This window comes from Schistocerca gregaria, chromosome X, assembly GCF_023897955.1.
Source record: "Schistocerca gregaria isolate iqSchGreg1 chromosome X, iqSchGreg1.2, whole genome shotgun sequence".
NCBI lineage: Eukaryota > Metazoa > Arthropoda > Insecta > Orthoptera > Acrididae > Schistocerca > Schistocerca gregaria.
In genome coordinates this window covers 579355379-579377216 of record NC_064931.1, presented here as the reverse complement: position 1 = coordinate 579377216, position 21838 = coordinate 579355379, and the positions used below count along the sequence as shown (strand labels likewise).

At 39.4% G+C, this 21838-nt stretch overlaps 1 protein-coding gene across 2 annotated transcripts in view; it reads right to left on the bottom strand.

The window, feature by feature from the left end:
* Positions 1-21838, bottom strand: part of LOC126298764 (ERI1 exoribonuclease 3-like) — a 110765-nt gene that overhangs the window by 50287 nt on the left and 38640 nt on the right. For both annotated transcript variants that reach the window (XM_049990217.1, XM_049990216.1), the window contains exons 3-4: positions 18091-18225; positions 3372-3569 (exon numbers count right to left, since the gene is read on the bottom strand). In XM_049990217.1, coding sequence (XP_049846174.1) covers positions 3372-3569; positions 18091-18225 — 333 coding nt within the window. The remainder of the gene's footprint in view (positions 1-3371; positions 3570-18090; positions 18226-21838) is intronic.

Here is a 21838-nt window from a genome sequence, read left to right as displayed (position 1 = left end):
AGCAGGATAAGATATAACAATTCTTCCACCTTCCAATAAGATACAACCCTACTTTTGGGGAGGGCGGCAGGGGAGGGGGAGAGTATAAGTTGTGAATTATTACCAAGGCAGACAGTCGGATTCTAATGGCTATGGCCTAACGGTGGTGTTCTGTAGAACCTGCTCACTAAAAATGGATGGTTGCACCAATGTGCAAATGCCCCCTGAAGCTCCTATCATGCTGGCTTGATTGTAACTAAAGATATGGTACTTTCAACCCGAGACATGATTTTCCAGTAATTGCGATTCTTCCAGTGCAACACATATGTGGAGAAGGGTGGCATCAATTTCTTGAGTTCTGCCAGGTGGTGGTAATAACTGCTACAGTTACATTGTCAGAGCATTAAAAGAGGGGAATATGAGCAATGAAAATGAAAGGTGAGTTATTTCTGTTTCCTCCCCAGCTTCCCTTACTATTGGTGTAACATCTTCTGTCTACAGGTACTTCTACTGTAATGGGACATTCAAGGCCCAAGAGTTGTAACAAAGAGGTTCTTGATTTACATGTTATTATTATTTTGCAAATGTGTTCAACACAATGTTCTGCCACGGTTCGGAATGTCTGCCCAATATAAGACTTCCCACACTGGCATGGGATATTATATAAGTCATGTTTCCTAAGGTGTATATCAAACCCCACGCCAATTTGGAATACCTTATACCAGGTAGACATGCCAAACTGTGCAGGAATGTTTTGTTGAACACCATTGTCATACAAGCCTGGGACAACCTGACAAATCAGCGGTAGTTTAGCACTGCCTGGTCATCAGGCATCGTATGTTTTACAAGAAGACTTAAGTTTTATATTCAGCATCATATTTCTGGAACTATGTTCTTAGGGAGGCCATACATATCCGTACAGCGGGCAATCTTATCAACAGTGGTTTTCAGTTAAGCACTGCCTGGAATCCAGGTGCCATTAAATGAAAACTGAAGAAACAAGAGTTTCCGATTCATGACTCGACACAGGGAATTGCTGACGTGTGATTCAGTTTTTAAGCACAGGAGTGTCCAGTAGCACAGTCTTTGCCCACAGCACATGCATGGAAGGCCTTTCTGCAGCTCCCGCCAGGGGGCACAAGTGCTGCTTTCCTCCAACTGCGAGTGTATTTCACACACACATACTGCCAGGCCCTGGCCAGATAACTGTCACCCCCATCCCCACTCAATTATTGTCATCTGCATCTTGTAGCAGTGACAACAGTAACCATCACCATCTGAAGATGTCGAACAGCTGTATTGATGAAATATTCTGGAATTCATACAGTATGACCCGGTGGCAAACTCGAGAAGAATATTTGCAACAGATATGTTAGGAAAGCCTGAAAAATTTTATTATTATTACTATTTTGGAGCGCCAGCCTTTGACATACGACAGGTGATCAAACATTTTATGTTCCTGTATCTTCTTTTCCTTTTTAAACATCAGGCAAACTTGTGACCAGGACGAGTGAAAATAATATGGGTTTGTAGACTGTGGAGGTTGTTGGCAAGTGTGATTGTCATGTGGAGTTCAGCATTACCATATATACTTCTGAAGGAAAGTGACATGATATATAATCAAAAAGGAAACACTGAAAACATGTCGAGCTTAGTGTCATATCTCTATAACATGAACTTTATTTTTTCTGGCAAAATGTAAATATGAAGGTACCTGAGTCAACCTGAGTTTTCTTTGAGCCTCTCTATATGCATCATACACTTTGAATGCCACAAAATTCCAAGTTTGAATTCTTCATCAAATTGGAGCATTAGACCTCTTTAAAAGATAATTCCGTTGGTCACATTACTGCTTTTGTCTGTAATAATAGTGAGAGGGATACCTCCTAACTTTGTAGAGGCTCGATGAGAATATGTTTCAGTCAAGGCTTTAGCAAATAAAGATACATTTTGCATTTTTTCCAAGGTGATTGTCCATTCTGCCTCTGTCATATACTGCACAGGCGGTGATTTGTTCTCTACTGTATACAATTCCCAGTTTATTTGTGAATTGTTCTCCAATAAATGGTATTTTTGCACCTACACGGAAGTTTTGTCTACATTTATGTTGCACAAACAATACTGTCCTTAGCAGAGGGCACATAACATACCAAACTCATTTCACCTTAATCCTGTTCTACTCACAGATGTTACGTATGCAGAACAATTGTCAGTACCCATCTGAACAAGCACAATTTCTCTAATTTTAACACTGTGGTCATTATGTGAGGTGTGCTGGAAAAAGCAATATATTATTTCATTCTAATTGGAACGTGGGCTCAGCATGTTTAGCATAAGACTCTTTACGACACACACTACATTTGTTGTCTCTTATTGCAGCTTGTTAAGTATTTTTATAACACTCTCTTGACAACAAAACAAAACCATGACAAATCATGCACCTCATCTCTGAATCTTCTTTTTTCTTTTATTCTGAGTTGGTAGGGCTCCTAGACCAATAATCAATACTTAAGAACTGGTCTAACTTGATGCTTGCCATCAAGAGTGCTCTCTGATAAGGCCACACCAGAATCTAGCATATAAACTGGCCCAGGACTGGTCTGAATCAAATGGGATGCAATCTGTGGAGGGTGCAATGAGTGTGCTACTGGTTTGGCTTGGGTACTATTATCATGGACTCTGTTTGTCCTAAGCGGAACTCTGATACAGCATGGACTGGACTTTGCTTTGGAATACAGACTAAAGCTAGATAGCACTGTTTCCGAGGAGCATCCTATATATAACTCTAGTTGTAAATAAACCAGGGTAAATTCCTACTAGCTTGTGTGTAACTCACCTTTAAAAATGCCAACAGTATGAGAAATTAAATCAAAATCAATGACTGTGCAAAAGTTTAATTTTGTTTTTGATGAAAAGTAGAAATTCAAAGACACAGTTGTTTGTGGTTAAATGTAAAAAAGTGTATTCTCACATCAGACACAAACACAAGAATCTGAATTTGTTAAAACATTAGGATGAGGCACCAAAATAATATAACTCATTTTTATAGTAATGAGAGAGCCAACTGTAAAGAATTCAGCAGCCAAAAATAACTGTGGCAGAACATAAGGTTAAAAAGATATATCTGGCACACCAAATTGGTTAAAACAGTTTCCAAAATTTTAATATCCACATTTGTATATTAAAGGCATGTGGATCCACCTCAAGGACTTGGAACTGGTCTACAGATAGCATTTCACTTATCTGTACAGACACTGACTTCCAATGACACCCCAATTAGTCAAGTGACCTTCCCTTTAGCAAAACAGTTGTTTCTCAATTCCATGTTCACTTACAGAGATATCTGTCATTTCTGTATCTATGTGCAACTGAGTATAAATATATTCATTTACCTTCTTCAAATCAAGCCATTTTCTCATGCAGCTTGGAACAGCAATATTTGAAATCTGGCACTGAGTTGGCAGCAGCCTTTCGAAATCCTGGTTACCATACGTTACAAACACACATCTGTTATTGAAGTCATTATTGTGAAGCCATATTCTGAATTGCTGAAAAATGCTCTCAAATGTCTCGGAGTTATCAATTATCTCCTGGAATGAAATATGACAAGAGAGAGGAGTGAAAAATACTGCACACAAATAAAAACGCAAAAACTGTAAAATAGCTCTCTAAATACAAGAAAGTAATAAATGAGAGCTAGTAATAACAATAGCAGACAAAAAACGTGGCTACTTACCTGTTACTTAAACTAGGATAACAGGTGTGAGTCTGAGTGTATATATATTCTCCTTGCTATTGTATCTTATCCAATCACGGTTTCTAAGTGACTTATCCATCTGGCCTACTTTAAAAGCCTTCAACATCTTGCTTCAGTCCTTGTCTCACATAGCCTTAGGAAAAGGGAACCTTTAAACCCAATGTTTTACAGTTAACTCTTTTTAAGTGATGGTTATACTAGTGCCACCTGTGATTTTGGAACATACATAATTTTATCAACTACTTTATTTAATAGTATAAATTCCCTATAAAGCAATTTTGACAAGATACAAAAAAGGATGGAAATTTATAGTTAAGGTCCTGTTGACACCTACATATACATGACTAATCTGCAAATTCACACTTAAGTGCTTGGCAGATGGTTCATCGAACTACCTTCAGACCCTTTCTTTACCATGCCATTCTTGAATAGCAATTTCTCTTTTTTATCACAGTGATCATTTCTCCACATGCCAGTGGCCATCAACAAAACATTTTCACTTCTGGAGGAGAAAGTTGGAAATAGAAATTTCATGAAAAGATCTTGCATAATGAAAAATGCCTTTGTTTTAATGATGCCATCCCAATTGACATTTCATATCCATGTCAGTATCACCACTACTTCACAGTAATACAAAACAAGCTGCCCTGTTTTGAATTTTTTTGGCATCCTTTATCATACCTATTTGGTCAAGACCCCATGCAGCACAACTCCAGAAGAGGACAGGCAAGCATAGTGTAGGCAGTCTCTTTATAGACAGTTTGCACTTTCTAAGTATTCTGCCAGTAAAACAGTCTTTGGTTCGCCTTCCCCACAATATCAATGTGACCATTCCAGATCAAATTGTCCGTACTGTAGTCCTTAGGTATTTAGTTGCACTGACAACCTTTAAAATGTTTCATTTATTGCGTAAATGAAATTTAACGGATTCCTTTTAGCACTGATGTGGAATACCTGCACACTTTCCTTTATTTTGAGTCAATTGCCACTTTTCACATTGTACAAATATTGTGTCTATATCATTTCGCAATTAGTTTTAATCTTCTGATGACTTTAGTAGACAGTAAACAACAGCATCATCTGCTAACACCCTAAGAGGGCTCCTCAGAGTGTCTCCTAAACCATTTAAATAGATTAGGAACAGCAAAGGGCCTACAACACTTCCTTAGGGAATGCCAAATATCACTTCTGTTTTACTCGACAATTGTGACCTTTCTGACAGGAAATCAGAAATCTTGTCAAACAATTAAGACAATACTCAATAGGCAAGTAATATGATTAGGAGACAATTTGTGGCGCAATTTCCAAATTGCCAGGTAATTTGAACTACTGAATCAGGTTCTTCAACCCCAGTGGGGAAACAAGGCCTCTCCATATTCCTATAATGCACTGACACTCGCGAAGAGCAACAGTGCTATTGCTGTTGTTTTGATACGACAGCTTTATGAGTAAAGCCCTGCTCACCTTGTCCATATCCATGTTGACTGTCTGCAACTGTAATGCACAATGACGCTTATGTTTCAACCCTACGTTGCCATACCAACAACAGTGCATAATGGCAAGTAATGACACTAACACTAAAAATGAAAACTCTGTAGGCACAGTCTAAATATCATTCCTATAAACTTGGATACCCACATTATAAACAGTTTTCAGTATACATTGGCTCAGGTAGCTAAAGTTTAATTATAAGCGCCCTGAACTTCTAAGTTCCTTGTGTTAGCAGTTTTCTAGATTTGAATTTCTTTGGTGTAGGAATTCTGGAAAACTACATTTTGTAACTCTGTTTTAGTGGCATTGTCTCTGGTAACATTACTGTTGCTATTATGCAGTGAAGGTATTTATTGCGTCTTCCCACTGGTATGTTCTACATTTGACTAGAATTTCTTCAGACTGTTAGCAACACTACTTCTTTGAATTAAAGCCACATCCTGTGTGTGCTTCTACGGTTAGTTTGGAAGGAGTGCAGATTGCCCTTAAGAACGTGACAAGCGAATTTTTTCTGCTTTTTGAAAATACACTCCTGGAAATGGAAAAAAGAACACATTGACACCGGTGTGTCAGACCCACCATACTTGCTCCGGACACTGCGAGAGGGCTGTACAAGCAATGATCACACGCACGACACAGCGGACACACCAGGAACCGCGGTGTTGGCCGTCGAATGGCGCTAGCTGCACAGCATTTGTGCACCGCCGCCGTCAGTGTCAGCCAGTCTGCCGTGGCATACGGAGCTCCATCGCAGTCTTTAACACTGGTAGCATGCCGCGACAGTGTGGACATGAACCATATGTGCAGTTGATGGACTTTGAGCGAGGGCGTATAGTGGGCATGCGGGAGGCCGGGTGGACGTACCGCCGAATTGCTCATCACGTGGGGCGTGAGCTCTCCACAGTACATCGATGTTGTCGCCAGTGGTCGGCGGAAGGTGCACGTGCCCGTCGACCTGGGACCAGACGGCAGCGACGCACGGATGCACGCCAAGACCGTAGGATCCTAAGCAGTGCCGTAGGAGACCGCACCGCCACTTCCCAGCAAATTAGGGACACTGTTGCTCCTGGGGTATCGGCCAGGACCATTCGCAACCGTCTCCATGAAGCTGGGCTATGGTCCCGCACACCGTTAGGCCGTCTCCCGCTCACGCCCCAACATCGTTCAGCCCGCCTCCAGTGGTGTCGCGACAGGCGTGAATGGAGGGACGAATGGAGACGTGTTGTCTTCAGCGATGAGAGTCGCTTCTGCCTTGGTGCCAATGATGGTCGTATGCGTGTTTGGCGCCGTGCAGGTGAGTGCCACAATCAGGACTGCATACGACCGAGGCACACAGGGCCAACACCCGGCATCATGGTGTGGGGAGCGATCTCCTACACTGGCCGTACACCTCTGGTGATCGTCGAGGGGACACTGAATAGTGCACGGTACATCCAAACCGTCATCGAACCCATCGTTCTACCATTCCTAGACCGGCAAGGGAACTTGCTGTTCAAACAGGACAATGCACGTCCGCATGTATCCCGTGCCACCCAACGTGCTCTAGAAGGTGTAAGTCAACTACCCTGGCCAGCAAGATCTCCGGATCTGTCCCCCATTCAGCATGTTTGGGACTGGATGAAGCGTCGTCTCACGCGGTCTGCACGTCCAGCACGAACGCTGGTCCAACTGAGGCGCCAGGTGGAAATGGCATGGCAAGCCGTTCCACAGGACTACATCCAGCATCTCTACGATCGTCTCCATGGGAGAATAGCAGCCTGCATTGCTGCGAAAGGTGGATATACACTGTACTAGTGCCGACATTGTGCATGCTCTGTTGCCTGTGTCTATTTGCCTGTGGTTCTGTCAGTGTGATCATGTGATGTATCTGACCCCAGGAATGTGTCAATAAAGTTTCCCCTTCCTGGGACAATGAATTCACGGTGTTCTTATTTCAATTTCCAGGAGTGTATATATAGTTTTTGCTTATTTTTGGTGAATATGGATGTTGCCATACTTAGTCTTGCTACAATGACCTTGTGGTCACTAATCCCTGTACCTGTCATGATGATTCGCTAATGATTACTTGTTGTTGAGAGGCCAAGTACATTATTGCAACACTTCAATTGGGCTTCTGAAATAACTGGACAAAATAATTTTTGGAGACTGCATTTAGTACAATTCTGGACAATGTTTTATCCCTACCACCAACAACAAATTGTATGAGTCAGGTACCTATTTGAGATAAGACTCAAATTTTCCTTGAACACTTCAGCAACTGTCATCTGAGACAGGAGTCAGTAGAAGGTACCAATTACTAACTTATTCCAGTTGTTAAGTATAACCTCTACCCATATTAGCTCACACCAACTGTCTACTTAAATTGCACTACAAGATACACCACTTCTAACAGCAACCAACAGCCACCACCAACAGAAGTGCATCTATCCTTTCTGATCATCATCAGGCTTGGTAAAAACTTATCTGTGGCTTTAGCCAGCTTTCAGTGCCTATAATGATTTCTGCTTCAGTACTTTCTATATGCGCTTGGAGCTCTGTTTCTTTCTCAACACAGCTACAACAATTTAAAATTACAATACCAATGTTTCCTAGATCTACCTCCATCCTGTGTTTGACCTGTACCCTTTGAGACTGAAACAATTTTACAATTCTGCAACCATCTAACCTAAAAAGCTGCTCACAGTCCACTCCACATAGCAACTGCCGCCCATGTAGCTGCCTCCTGTGTGTAATGGATACCTGATCTATTAAGCAGAACCTGATACCCCTACCTTATGGTGCAAGTCAAGGAAATCTGCAACCTACATAGATACAGGACTCCCTGAGCCTCTTATCCAGAATCTCCACTCAGCTCTGTACCAAAGACCCACAGTTGATCCTGTCAATGATGGTACATGTGGTGAGCTCTGTCTTTATGTTGCAAGTTAGACTGGCTGTCTTGACCACTTCAGACAGACACTGGAAACCAGAGAGAATCTCTTATGATAAAAAGTGACACACATCATTAGTCTTTTTCATGGAGGGTACCACAGCCAAATATTTATTGGAAGAATGTGGCATTTTTTTCTTCACTTAGGCTTTTATTTATTTATTTATTTATTTATTTTCACCACTGGTTTTGGCTTATGAAGTTATTGTCTAGTGCATATCTGTACAGAATAGAATATTTATGTTACTGGCATGAAATAAGAACACAATGGTGTTAAGGTAAATTTGCAGAAAAAATAGTTACCATTAAGTCTGGCAAATATTTAAATTGGCAGTGTCTTCACAACCTGTGTCTCAATTTAAGTTAGTTTACAAACTATTCAAGGTGTTTTTTGCAGTTTTGACATTTATTTTGTGCATATAAGGCAGAAAATATGCACAGATAGAATACTGACCAAAGAATAAAAGTGTAGGTGTCTTAATGATATCAGTATATACATAAAGAGAGGAGCTAATAAAATGAAGTAAGATGAAGTTATTAAAAAGTGTTACAAAATGGCAAGTTTGAAAATTTAAAGTTTGTTTAGTATATAGATAATGTTAATAATTCCATCTGTCAGTGTGGAAATCATGTGTGACTAATCTTATATGTCAGTTTGGTAATTACAAATGCAACAGCTATAGTTTCTTTTTCTTTCCTTAATTAGCCACAAGCAGAGTGCTAACAAAATTGTTGAGGTATCCTCTGTTTTTCATCGGTCCATTTGTTAATAAGTGTATCTGGCTGATTTTTAAAATGAATAATATTTTTATCTCTTCCAGAATATCCATTTTCTTCCCTTCTTTGACTGATGAAGCATTTCGAATTTGTTGAATATGTCTCCGGACACCTGTTTGTTGTGGATATGTTTTATAAATTAGCGACAGTGTTGTTCTTACATATTAATGTGTGTAAAACTAAATTATGGTATCAAATGAACATAAACATGTGATATGGTCTTCAGCAGAGAAACTGGAAGTGCTTCAATGGTTACAGATACTGAAAGTGAGGTAGTGGTTGGCATACCAACTGCAAAAGACTGGAGAGAAAAAAAAGCAGGAAAAATCTTGAACGTCATACAGTGGCGAATGATGGTGAGAAATGGTTGAGAAACTTTGCAAGATTCTGGACCAATCACAAAAAAGGCACTGATTTTATGAAAAATTAGACGGAGACAATGTAGTAATGCTAATGGCAGTCACAAGATGCCATTGTTCGTGACTTAAAAAAAAAAAAAAAAAAAAAAAAAAAAAAAAAAAAAAAAAAAAAAAACATGGTGAATAGTATAAAGATAAAACACCCCATGCACCATACGACAGCAATTTTGAGGGATTTGCCAGATGCTGAGCCCAGTGACATAAGTGAGTGGATCAGTACAGCTAACGTTGACTGCAGAACAGAAGAATAATTAACTGACAACCAAATCATTGACGCTGTAATTCAAACAAGTAATGAGAGTGAGATAGATGGTAAGATGATGATGGCAATGAAGACAATGAACCTACAGCTCAAGTATCACAAACAGATGTTAAAAAGGCATTTGATATAGCCCTTCAATACATCGAACAAAGCTATCGTAATGACACAGTCAACAGTAGGGTAAAATAAACCTATCTCATGACAGCCTACCTGAATTGGTAAATAAGTAATAATTACAACCATGCAATCAACACTGCTGGAAAAATTTTTAAGAGTAAATTGGCTTCTTCTGATAGTAATAACCTTTATACAAATACTAGCCAAGTATCTGGTGTTGCTTGGGTATGTATTTATTCCAATCTTCCATTAGTTCATTTCCTCTTTGCCTCTCTTTTTCTATCTCCTGCTCCCTCCCTCCCCCCCCCTCTCCACCATATACATTTTCACCAGCCTCTTCCTCTGTCCACTTCCTCCACTCTCTGACCATCACCTCCCACCACTCTCTCTGGCCACCTACTCCTACTGCTAATCCACTCTTCATCATCAGCTCGCCCCCCATCTCTCTGTCCATCTGCTCCTCCTCCTCTATATATCCAATCCCATCTTCACCTCCCTCTTTCTTTGTCCATCTCCTCCTGCCACCTCTCCCTGTCCGTCTCCTCCTCACCCCTCTTGCTGTTCATCTCCTTCTCCCTCCTCTGTCTGTCCACCTACTCCTCTCTCCTCTTCTGTCAGTCCCCTCCTCCTCCTCCCTTTTCTGCCAATTTCCTCCCCCTCTCTTTTTATCTCCTCCTCCCCCCACTCTCTTCCAATCTCTTTCTCCCCCTACCTCTGTGCATCTCCTTCTGTCCCCTCTCTCGGTCCACCTCCTCCTCTGCCCATCTCCTCCTCCACCCTCTCTGTTTGTCCATCTCCTCCTCCATCCTCTCTGTTTGTCCATCTCCTACTCCACACTCTCTGTTTGTCCATCTCCTTCTCCCCATTCTCTTTCCCCGTTATTACCACAAGCCCAACAGGAGTCTAGAGGTTCTTACCTTCACAGTATATCTTTTCTGATCATAGCTAATATGTGTACCAAATGTGACCGATATTGTTCGATTGGTTTAGGATGAGCTGTTTTCTTGTGTCTTTGCCTGCATACGCACGTGTTGAATATATTTACGACATTTTTCATGTATTTGTACACATATTTCACCTGTATCTCTAGCGAATTTCGCCCTGCAGTTTCATTTTTATGCATCTCAATGCTTATGACATCATATCTCTTGAACTGTGTATGCACAGTGATATAATTTTTGCAGGTGTATCTAGCGGTATGTGTGTCTACTGCCTGTTATATGTGTTGTGAATAAAGTAAGCAGTAAACAAGTAATAAATTAAAAGTCTACATCTACATCTACATCCATACTCCACAAGCCACCTAACGGTGGGTGGCGGAGGGTACCCTGAGTACCTCTATCAGTTCTCCCTTCTATTCCCGTCTTGTATTGTTAGTGGAAAGAAGGATTGTCGGTATGCTTCTGTGTGGACTCTAATCTCTCTGATTTTATCCTCACGGTCTCTTCGCGAGATATATACGTAGGAGGGAGCAATACACTGCTTGACTCTTCGGTCATGAGAATATGTAATATTTCAGCAAGTCACACAACTGAGATGTTGCCAGACTTTGTGCTGGTTATTGGCTTGACACTCGAGTCCAGTATGGGGAGATCTACAATTTCAGCACATCTGATTGCAACCAAATTGTGGGTGTCTGACATGTGAGACACACTACCTCTGAGTTCATGTAGGCTTACTGTGAATAGGGTGTACCACAAGTACATCAATTTGAAGAAAACCCAACACCACAGATTGTTACAGATGGGCCAAATAAATTAGTTGGGGGCAACTATATCTACATTCTGTGTATATATATACGGACAGATTACGCAGTTCGTTTCGCATTCATAAATCACATTTAAATGTGAGAAGATCACATTATGCCTCATGTAAGGTGACCATCATGGTGATCACTGTCGCAACTCCCCTTGATTCAGCAGCAGACAGAGGTGTATTGCCAGTGGTTTGGCCAGTGATCATGATGATGTTCAGTTTGTGAGGTGCTCAACTGCGCGGTCATCAGTGCCCGTACAAAGTCCCATTTTTTTCACAGTACAAGCTAGCCACTGTCACGAATGATAAGGATGATGATGAAATGACGAGGACAACATAAACACCCAGTCCCCGCACAGAGAAAATCCTCAAACCGGCCAGGAATCGATCCCAGTAACCCGTAATTCAGAGGTAGCAACGCTAGGGTTCAGCCAGTGATAACACGGTTCTGCACATAGCATGGAGGTATCCACATGTGAACATTCCTAGGAGAAAGGACTTTGCCAAATGCAACAGTGTTGCAATTTTAATGACCAGCAGTGTACATTCTGGTTTGCATGGCCAGTAATTTGCACAGTAGGTGTCACCTTTCTGAAGTGTTAAAACAAGTGGCTATGACCTATTTTCAAGGTCTATGTGAGACTGCAGTTCATGTTCTTCATGTTCTGATATGGCGGGGCGGGTGGGTGGGTGTTTAAACTGTTACCTGGCCAGAGTGTTCTCTAGAGATTACTCACCCACTGAAAACATGTGGTCATGGGTTTCTAAGACATGCTCACCATCACTCTCCAGCCATTATGACTGACGATTTCTATCTCAGAGTTTAAGCAGCCTGAAATGCTGTACCTCTATGTCATCCACACTCAGATCAGTTTGATGTCCAGCTGAGTCACAATTATTGTTGCTGCAAGAGGTAGTAGCTTTATGTACTGTATCAGTTCAACCCTAGATGACTGGGAAACCGTGGCATGGTCAGATGAGTCCCGATTCCATTTGGTATGAGCTGATGGTAGAGTTTGAGGGTGGCACTTGTCAACAAGGCACTGTGCAAGCTGGTGGTGTCTCCATAATGGTGTGGGATGTGTTTACATGGAATGGACTGGGTCATGTAGTCCAACTGAAGTGATCACTGACTGGAAATGGCTATGTTCGGCTATCTGGACATCATTTGCAGTTATTAATGAACTTCATGTTCCCAAACAAGGGTTGGATTTTTATGGACGTCAAAATGCCATGTCACTGACCCACAATTGTTTGCAATTGGTTTGAAGAACATTACGGACAGTTCAAGTCAGTGATTTGGCCACCCAGATTGCCCAGCAGGTATCCCTTCGAACATTTATGGGACGTAATCAAGAGGTCAGTTTGTGCACAAAATCCTGCACTGGCAACACTTCTGCAATTATGGATGCCTTTACAGGCAGCATTGCTCAATATTTGTACAGGTGACTTCAACAATTTTTTTGAGTCCATGCCAGGTCGAGTTGCTGCATTACACTAGACAAAAGGTCTGATACGACCTTAGGAGGTATTACATGACTTTTCTCACCTCACTGTATATGCATAATAAGTCAATTTTTGTTGTATGGTATTGCAGTTTTTACGGGCAGCATTGTACATCAACACCAAGGAAACATGTTTGCTTGTGTGGCTAAGGAACTATTTAATTACACAAAAATAAGCAATCAGCCACTTTCATATAACTTAATTTATGCCAAGACGTGCTTTGGGGTTTTCGCTCATCTTCTGTTGGGGTAATACACTTATGTCTTCATCATTATTGATTTTATGTTGACTGCATTTTGAATGCTGCAGCTGCCCTGTGCACAGTAATTCACACACACAAACTTACTTGTAGATTCACTCGCACACTGATACAGGACAGCATTTGCTATGTGCCCAACTAACGTGTTCATTTACATTTAAAAATACATCTGAAGCGAAGTTATAGTTTTGGGGTATATTTGGAATTACTACAATTTTTTTTTTAAATGTCAGTTGCATTTGTACAATATTGCCAACCTCCAAACCTGATGTAAGCTTATGTACAAAGGAGGAAATGAATGATGTCCTATTCCTCATTTAACATACTAAGAAGGTGTGCTGAAAAGTAATGCTTCAAAATTTTTTATTCTGTTCTCAATATCGGTTGAGGTATTACATATAATGCATATTACTCATTCAACTTTGCCACTTCACTGAGGGAAGTTGCAACCCTCTACCACTAGAGGCTCCAAAGGAAGGAATAGTGGGTTTAACGGCCCATCAACATCGAGATCATTACAAATGGAGAACAAGCTCAGATTATACCAAGGATGGGGAAGGAAATCAATCGTGCCCTGTCAAAGGAAACATCAAGGCGTTTTTCTGGAGCGATTTAGGGAAATCATCGAAAACCTACATCTGGATGGCTGGGCGCAGGTTTGAACCATCATCCTCCCAAGTGCGAGTCTAGTGTGTTAAACACTGTACCACCTTGTTTGGTAGAGGGTTCAGAATTGTAGTGTGCAACATGGCAATGTGTAACTTAACTATGTCAGTGCTCTGCGAGACCCTCAGAAACTGAATGCATGAATTCTAAGAGTTAGTCCATATGAGGAGTACCCAATCCTTCAGCATGATAATGCCAGACCCCACATGAGCCCTGCAACATTTGCAACAGTCTGACGGCTTGGGTTTGCTGTCATCAGTCATCATCCATATAGTCCTGACTTGGCTCCATCTGATTTTCATCTCCCTCCAACATTAAGATTGTTAAAGAACATCTTCAAAGACTTCATTTTAATAGTGATGAAGCAGAGTAAGCAGAGATGAGATTGTTACAGTGTCAACAAAGTCAGACATTCTATGATGACAACATCAACAAACTGGTCTCTAACTGGAATGGTGACTATGTTGAGAAATAAGTACATACATAGAGATGAAGAATAAAAATGTAGATTGTTAACAACATTTGTTTTATTTAAAAAGCTTAAAGAGTTTTGACATAAAAATTTAGGAGGCATTAATTTTCAGCACGCCCTCTTATGTATGTACTGTAATGACTGCCACCAGATTGTTTTACACACAGCATTTTTTACTGTTATTTAGATTAGTGAAGCATGGATAAACATTAACATACTGGGTTAATGATGTAACATGACTATATTTGCAATCAGTATATTCTTTGGCAGACTGCTAATGGTTGTCTAAATAGTGGAGACATGGTTGTTGGCCAGCAGCATAATGCTGCAAAAGGAATGTGGCATATACAGTATTACATATAAGATTGGATTATATCAGAAGCCGAATTTTTTACATTTATCGAGGCTAGTAAAGCAATGGCAATTACTAGAACAGAAAAGACAATGGCTAAATTTTCAAAGGCCACAATGTCAACAATATCATCACTAAACAAGCAGAAAAAGGAAATACTAACAACAAGAAAGACAGTGACTGTACAGTCATTACTAACAATAATGTTTTTAATAGTCAGGACACACAAAGGTAAGTCTGTAGTTGTAACGTACAATAGTCAATGTTTCAGTACAACCATATAATTTTTCAATAACAACAATATAATGGAAATTCTGTCAGATTCCACTTCTAAGTTGTAGAAAAACCTTTTTGTGAATTCACAATCAGCAAGAAACTAAATGATATTCTCAATGACATGCAAAAATTTGAAGATACATACTTAGTAGAGAGTAGTTATAAACCAATTCATTGCGTAAAGTGCACCCAGATTTCAAGCAGATGTGAAATGGTTCCAACTATATGACCAAGGCCAAATGGCTGTCCCATCATTGTCAAACTAGACCTGCAGTTATGTATACAACTACTTCTACTTCAATATTTGCATAATTTTATATCTTTAACCTCTACACAAACATACCCTTCAAGGAAACAAAAGAAATAATTAAAAATAACTTGTATGGGCACAAAAATCTAATTTTATAAGAAACATATGAGTTCACTGATTTGTTAACTCTAGGCTAGCATTTTTTTTTTTTTTTTAATAATAGAAAGTACCTTGAGAGATGGTTTAGCTATGGGCAGCTGCCTTGTCAGTTTACATGTTTATATTTTTATTACTGACTTAGAATATAAATTATTTAGAATGAACCATCACCTAGTTATTAAAGTAAGATGTTATAAAAGACATGTTGATGACATACTGGTCTTATTCAATAGTACAACATTATAAATTGGAGACCATGCACATTAAATGAACGAAATGCCTCAGAATATCATCTTAACCAATGAACAGAGAAAGGTTTAAATTTCTGATGTCTCTATCAAAATTTCTGATGTCTCTATCAAAATTGTTTACTAAAAAGCAATGCTCTACAGAATGCATTAAATGCCAATGGAACCAGCTGATCAAACTTGAGACTAATAAAGTATTTTACCTTTGCCTAATACTCTGCTGAAGATGGAGATCATGTGACAAAAATAGCACAGAAGCTACGAACACTGAAACTGGCCAGCAGAGACAATAAAATGATCAATATGAAAATAATATCCATTTGTGCACATTCTCAATGACACTTTTAAAAACTATTCTTTGCAATTTTCGTAAATTACTTCCACAATATACTAATCAAATACAGTCCTGCCAAAAACATAACAATAATAACTAATGACCAAAAGCACAATAATGTTCTGTTCTCCTTCCCAACATCCACCAATTTGGTAGTCATATTACTACTGTTTCATTCTTGTTAAATTACTTATTCTGTTACTGCCAGGCAGTCGGTCAGTGCTGCTTTGTTAGATAATCATTTAAAGTCTATTTTTAAATACTGAAATTGCTAATACAGACATCTTACATAATTAATCCAATATGCTGATATTTATTTGTGCTTCACTGACCTAAATAAAATAAAAAAATAAAAATATCCACTTGTAAAACAATCTAGCAGTTGTCATTACAATACACACATGGCATGTTAAGCAAGGAACATGAGATCATTCATTATTTTCCTCATACAGAAACTTCTATCAGATTTGAAGATCAGTAATATTATTAAGTCTACAAACATGACTGATTTCAGAAGTAGTTTCCAAACATACACAAAAATTGTAACTTGATTTTAGATGTATTTTCCATTGCTAACAAACATAAAGGAGAGTCACATGGCAAATGCTCTGCTATATCAGAATACCAGTGAATCTAAAAGTGTGTGTAGGTAAAGCATGTACATGTGAAGCAAGGACTTCCAAGATAAAAATAAGTGGTCCTAACTTTAAATTAGACATAAATTTATAACTAAGGAAATGTGGTAGCTAAAGAAATTGTCACATTGCACAGGGCAGCTGCAGTGTTCAAAATGTAGTTGACATAAACTTACTAATGACGGAGGTAAGTGTATTGTGCCAACTAAATATGTGTGAAAACCCACAGCCAAAGAGTTCAATCACCAGTACAAAGGACATAATAAGAAATTACTTCACTTGGTATATTAATGCACAACTGTTTTTGACCTTCAAATATGGTCTTGTGCTGGGGCAAGTTTCATAAAAATAAAAATAATTATAATATCAACAGCAGTGAATGAGCAGGTTGCTATAAATGATTTTTGTGTTCTGCTGGAAAATGTGTTGAGTGGGCATGGCATAAAAGGAAAGAAACTGATGCTGGAAATTTGTGCACTAATCAGATGTTCAATTAGTGGTGACCACTTTTGAAGTAGCACCCATCTGAGTCTACACACATCTGCAGAGTTCCATACACAGCTTCAAACATTTCTGTTTGTTTTCCTTGATCCTGAGGGCAAGCTCAACCAATTTCACCTTCAAGTACAGCACAAGAACACATCTGCAATTAACTGTTCATCTACTGCAACCATTCTCTTATATAACATTAATTGATAACATGACTGCTGTTCATTAATGGAATGACTGCTCTGCAAGAAAATATTTTAATAACTTCCATGCATGCCCCAGTTGTGAAGCTGACTAAGTACATCATACCTCCATGCAGTGCCACTTGCTTTTCCAATATCAAAGAATATCCTTCCTTACAAGGTGTTGTCCTCTTAACCCACCTACAGCAGGATCAGGTTAGCTAGGTCTGAACAATACTACTTGAAGCCATACTGGAAGCAACTAATGAGATTTTTCCTTTGTAATACTCACACTGGACAGCAGTTAACCATATGCTCAAGGGTATTTCCTACGCAGTTTGTGATATCAACACTATCACTACAACTTGTGGAGATACTATTCTCCCACTGTTTTAGGAGGTGTATTATTTGAAGTTGACTGCAGAATGATTCTATTGCAGCCAATGTATATTTCAATAAGGGCCATGAAGATAAGATAAGAGAAATTGGGGCTCGCATCGAGGCATACAGACAGCTGGTTTTCCCTCGTTTTATTGGCAAGTGGAACAGGGATGGAAATGGCTATAAGTTGTACAAAGTACCCTCCACCATGCACCATACAGAGACTTTGGAGTATATTACTAGATTATATTATGGCTTTCATTAATGAATCTAGTTACAGTACCACATGTAATCCCTTTCCAGGTATTTCCACCAGAAAGACCACAATAATATAAACATTTTGACAGTTAATGGTACACAAAATTGTAGTACTAGAATTCTTTTCCATGAATTACCTGAATTATTCCAGTCCTGGCCACACAAAAATCTGACAGCAGAGGATTGCATATTGGCCTAATGTAATGGTGGAATTGTGACAGAACTTCAAATGTTTTGCCACTAACTTTCAAGCATGGAAACTCTATTATTTCCTGCAAGGTAAAATAATATTTATTAGTAATAAGCATATATAATCCTCACCAGTTATTGTAGAAACCTTAAAAGGTGAACTGAAATTGCAAGAATATACATGAAATGAGTGATGTATCATTGCTTCACAGAAAACTGTACTTATTATTAATAATAACAAAACATTACTGAATAACTGACAAAACAGTACATCATCAAAATGCTGCACTATAATAAGTTTTAAATATTGATGTATTTCATATTCAAGGCAGAATAAGAACTCCGTTACAGTAGGTCTAATTGGCTATTATTAGCAAAGAAGAAAGGACTCATAAACTTTTTTCGCTGGCCTTTATCCTGTATCTTCAAGAGACTGGCATGGTAATTACTGGATTTGGTAAATGTTTATGGTAGAGCATGGCCATGTGCCCTTCCTGTCACTACACCTTCTCCCCTGGGACAGAATTTGTGTACCCCAACTGTCTCTATCCAGTGTTATCCTATGTGAAATTGTTCATGAATCTGGTAACTGAGGTAGAACATGAGTGCCAGCCCATTACTGTAGAAAACTGCTAAAAACAAGACACAGGCTGGCCAACACACCAACCCTTAATGTTAATGCGCCAGGTTGATTTGATCCAGAGCCAGCACATATGTTTGAATCCCGGAAGCAGCATGCTTATATGCACAGCTGTCCTAGTGGGTCTAAAGAAAGATGTATTGGGAATTAATATTCCCTTAACAATAAGGTCACTAGAGACAGAGCACAAGCCTTCATCTGACAAGGGTGAAGAAGGAAATGAGCCATGGCTATTTCAAAGGAATGATCTTTATATTTGCCTTACCCCTATGGTGCACATTCTCACAGTAGTGGACAACTGTTAACAGTTGCTCTTTAGTGTTTTCAATCAGTCCTGAGACGGCAAATACACACAGGGAACAACACCAGTAGGGAGTGTCTACTGGAGTGGGCTGTGTGCATATGCAGCCTCAGGACTGACTGAAAATGCGTAATAAGTGACATTAACAGTTGTCCACTGCAGTGAACAAGTGCACTATAGGGTCTGAATGAGGGAAAAACAGACTTTTTTTAATATCCACATTTCACTGAGTTGTCATGTTTATGTTGTAGTAATGGCTAGATAATCACTTATGACTGGTTGAATACTGACTACTTTCATCCTGCCTTCAAATGCAAGAACACAAGCCAATAATTTTTATTAATCTGGGTCCACTGAGTCGTATGTGTCATAAGGTGCTATCTAATAAAATTTCACATTTTTGCAAAATTGTGTTGAAATAGTTTAAAACTAATGTTAAATTATAAGTTACGGTTTGGTGTAATGATATCAATATCTCACTAAAGACATACAGCTGCAGGTGGTATCTCACCCAAAAGCAGCACATTGCTAGCCACAGCAGGATAGACCACACAGGTATTTATATGAAACAAGATTCCATTTAATCACTGACCGTAAATGGCTTCAAGCATTTTTTCAACCCAAAGCCTCTATAATAATGAATCTATAAGAGCCTACATGTAAGCATGCAGATACTAATAAATTTATCACAACTTGGGGGCATGATCTGGCATTTGATAAAGATGAAATAGTTTGTCTACATCTAGAGATAAGTTGCAGGAAACTATAAAACAGTGGTTTTCAAACTGTGGGTTGCAGCTCCCGAGAACATTGTGGCCTTACAGTACGTATGCTGCAGTGATTAAAAAAAAAAAAAAAAAAGATTTATATGCTTTCTGAATAAGGCAACAGCACATGTGATAGCAGTGATATCTAGTGGGTCAACAAGTAAGTGTTGTTACTACTGCAGAGTGGTACATGACAGTCAAATTGTATTACATGACTCCAATTGCTTTCATTCAGTAACAGTCAGCTCTAAAGATAGTTTTATTGAATGCAGATCATTTTTAATTGTTGTTTATCTTCTGTGATATGTGTTTCTCTGTCAGGATGGCCAAATTTTTAAATGTAAGTACAAAATGTGATGCCTCCTTGGATAGTCATGTATGTTTAAGTGCCGCTTCTAGGATGGGGAGGTGTGCTGATGCCAAGTCGAATCTGTCCTGTGGATTAATAATAATTGTTGGTGTGCTTGCTAGCCTGGATATGGTGTTTAGGCAGTTTCTCACATCCCACTAGCTTAATGTCAGACTCGTATCTAACTCCTGCTTCAGTTTTGCAATTCGCAAATATCAAGAATTAACAGTACATGCAGGCAGCTGGGGGACATACATTTTGTCCCTGGGGTAATGGAGTGGTGACAGGCTGGGCATCTGGCCACCCCTCAAATTAACCATACTAAATCTGTTCCTAAGCATGCTAACCTTGTGCCAATATGGGACAAAGGCACCAGAAAAAGAAAGAAGTACAAAATGTGTTGCTTCAAATGTGTCTTGCCATTGTAAAGACATGAATTGCCAAAAATATAATGAGTATGAAGGCATATACTTGAATTTTGGTTTTTACATGTTGTGCTGTTAGAAATGAAAAATAACTGTAGTGTTTAATTTGTTTCTAAGTTCCAGTACACTTCCAGTGGAAATGCTGCAGCAGTGTCAGGCCTATCATGATGACCTCTTCAGCTGAAGTGCTAGGTGTATCATCATAACTCCATACAATGGAGCAAAGCTACATCCTGCAAAAAAACTTTATTTTTAAATCCTCCTGTAACCTTGACAGGAGATTGCAGCAGTAAGCTCCTCACTGTGGTGGTCCTAGAAAACCATCAGCATCACACTGCCCCATAGTGGTTGGGTCTTCGCTGTTTTTGGTGGTGGTGAATTCATACTGTGTGTGAGAACCTCTATCATATACAAAACATCCTGAAATGTGTAGAAAACAAATCCATTCACTTTTTCCACAACTGCCTCAAATTTGATATATCGGTCTTTGAGCACTTTGGTCTCCATTTCTCTTGTGATTCCTGGTTCTTCACAGAGAGATGATCTGCCACTTGGTTCACCATTGACTTTTTAAGGGTCATGCCCAAAAATTATTGGGCAAGGTGATGCTGATGGTAATGGTTTTCTATAATTGCCACAAGTCAGGTACTAATAGATTATGGTCTAGAGGAGCATACTACCACAGTCTCCTGAAAAGGTTTCTGGAGGCTGTCAACAGGCAGTGTTGAAGGGAGTTGTATAGAGAGGTGTTCCTGGTCCACAACAATGCCAAAAATCACTATCCATAGGGCACCACTATTAAGCAGCTTCTTTGGCCTATCAAATTTTGCCTCACTTACACATTCTCCTGATGTGGCATCCTGTGACTTTTTCCTCTTCCCTTAGATGAGGAAAGCATTACATAGCAGGCATCTGTAGAATGTCAATGAGGTGTTCTCAAAGTGTAATTATTTCCAGATAGTCAAAATGCAGACTGGACTTCACCAACCATGGTTGTTGCCAAGTCATCCAGTGTTAGGAAAAATATGTTACAATGAAGGGCGAATAGACAGGATTGACACCATTGCCGTGTTTTGTGGTCACAGTTTAATTTTGCTAGGTGACTGAATATGGCTGATGATGTTAATATCAGTTGGTTGAAAAACTCAAAAGTAATAGTGATTTCACTATTGAGTTGGATGAATCTACTGACAATCACAATGATGCACATCTAA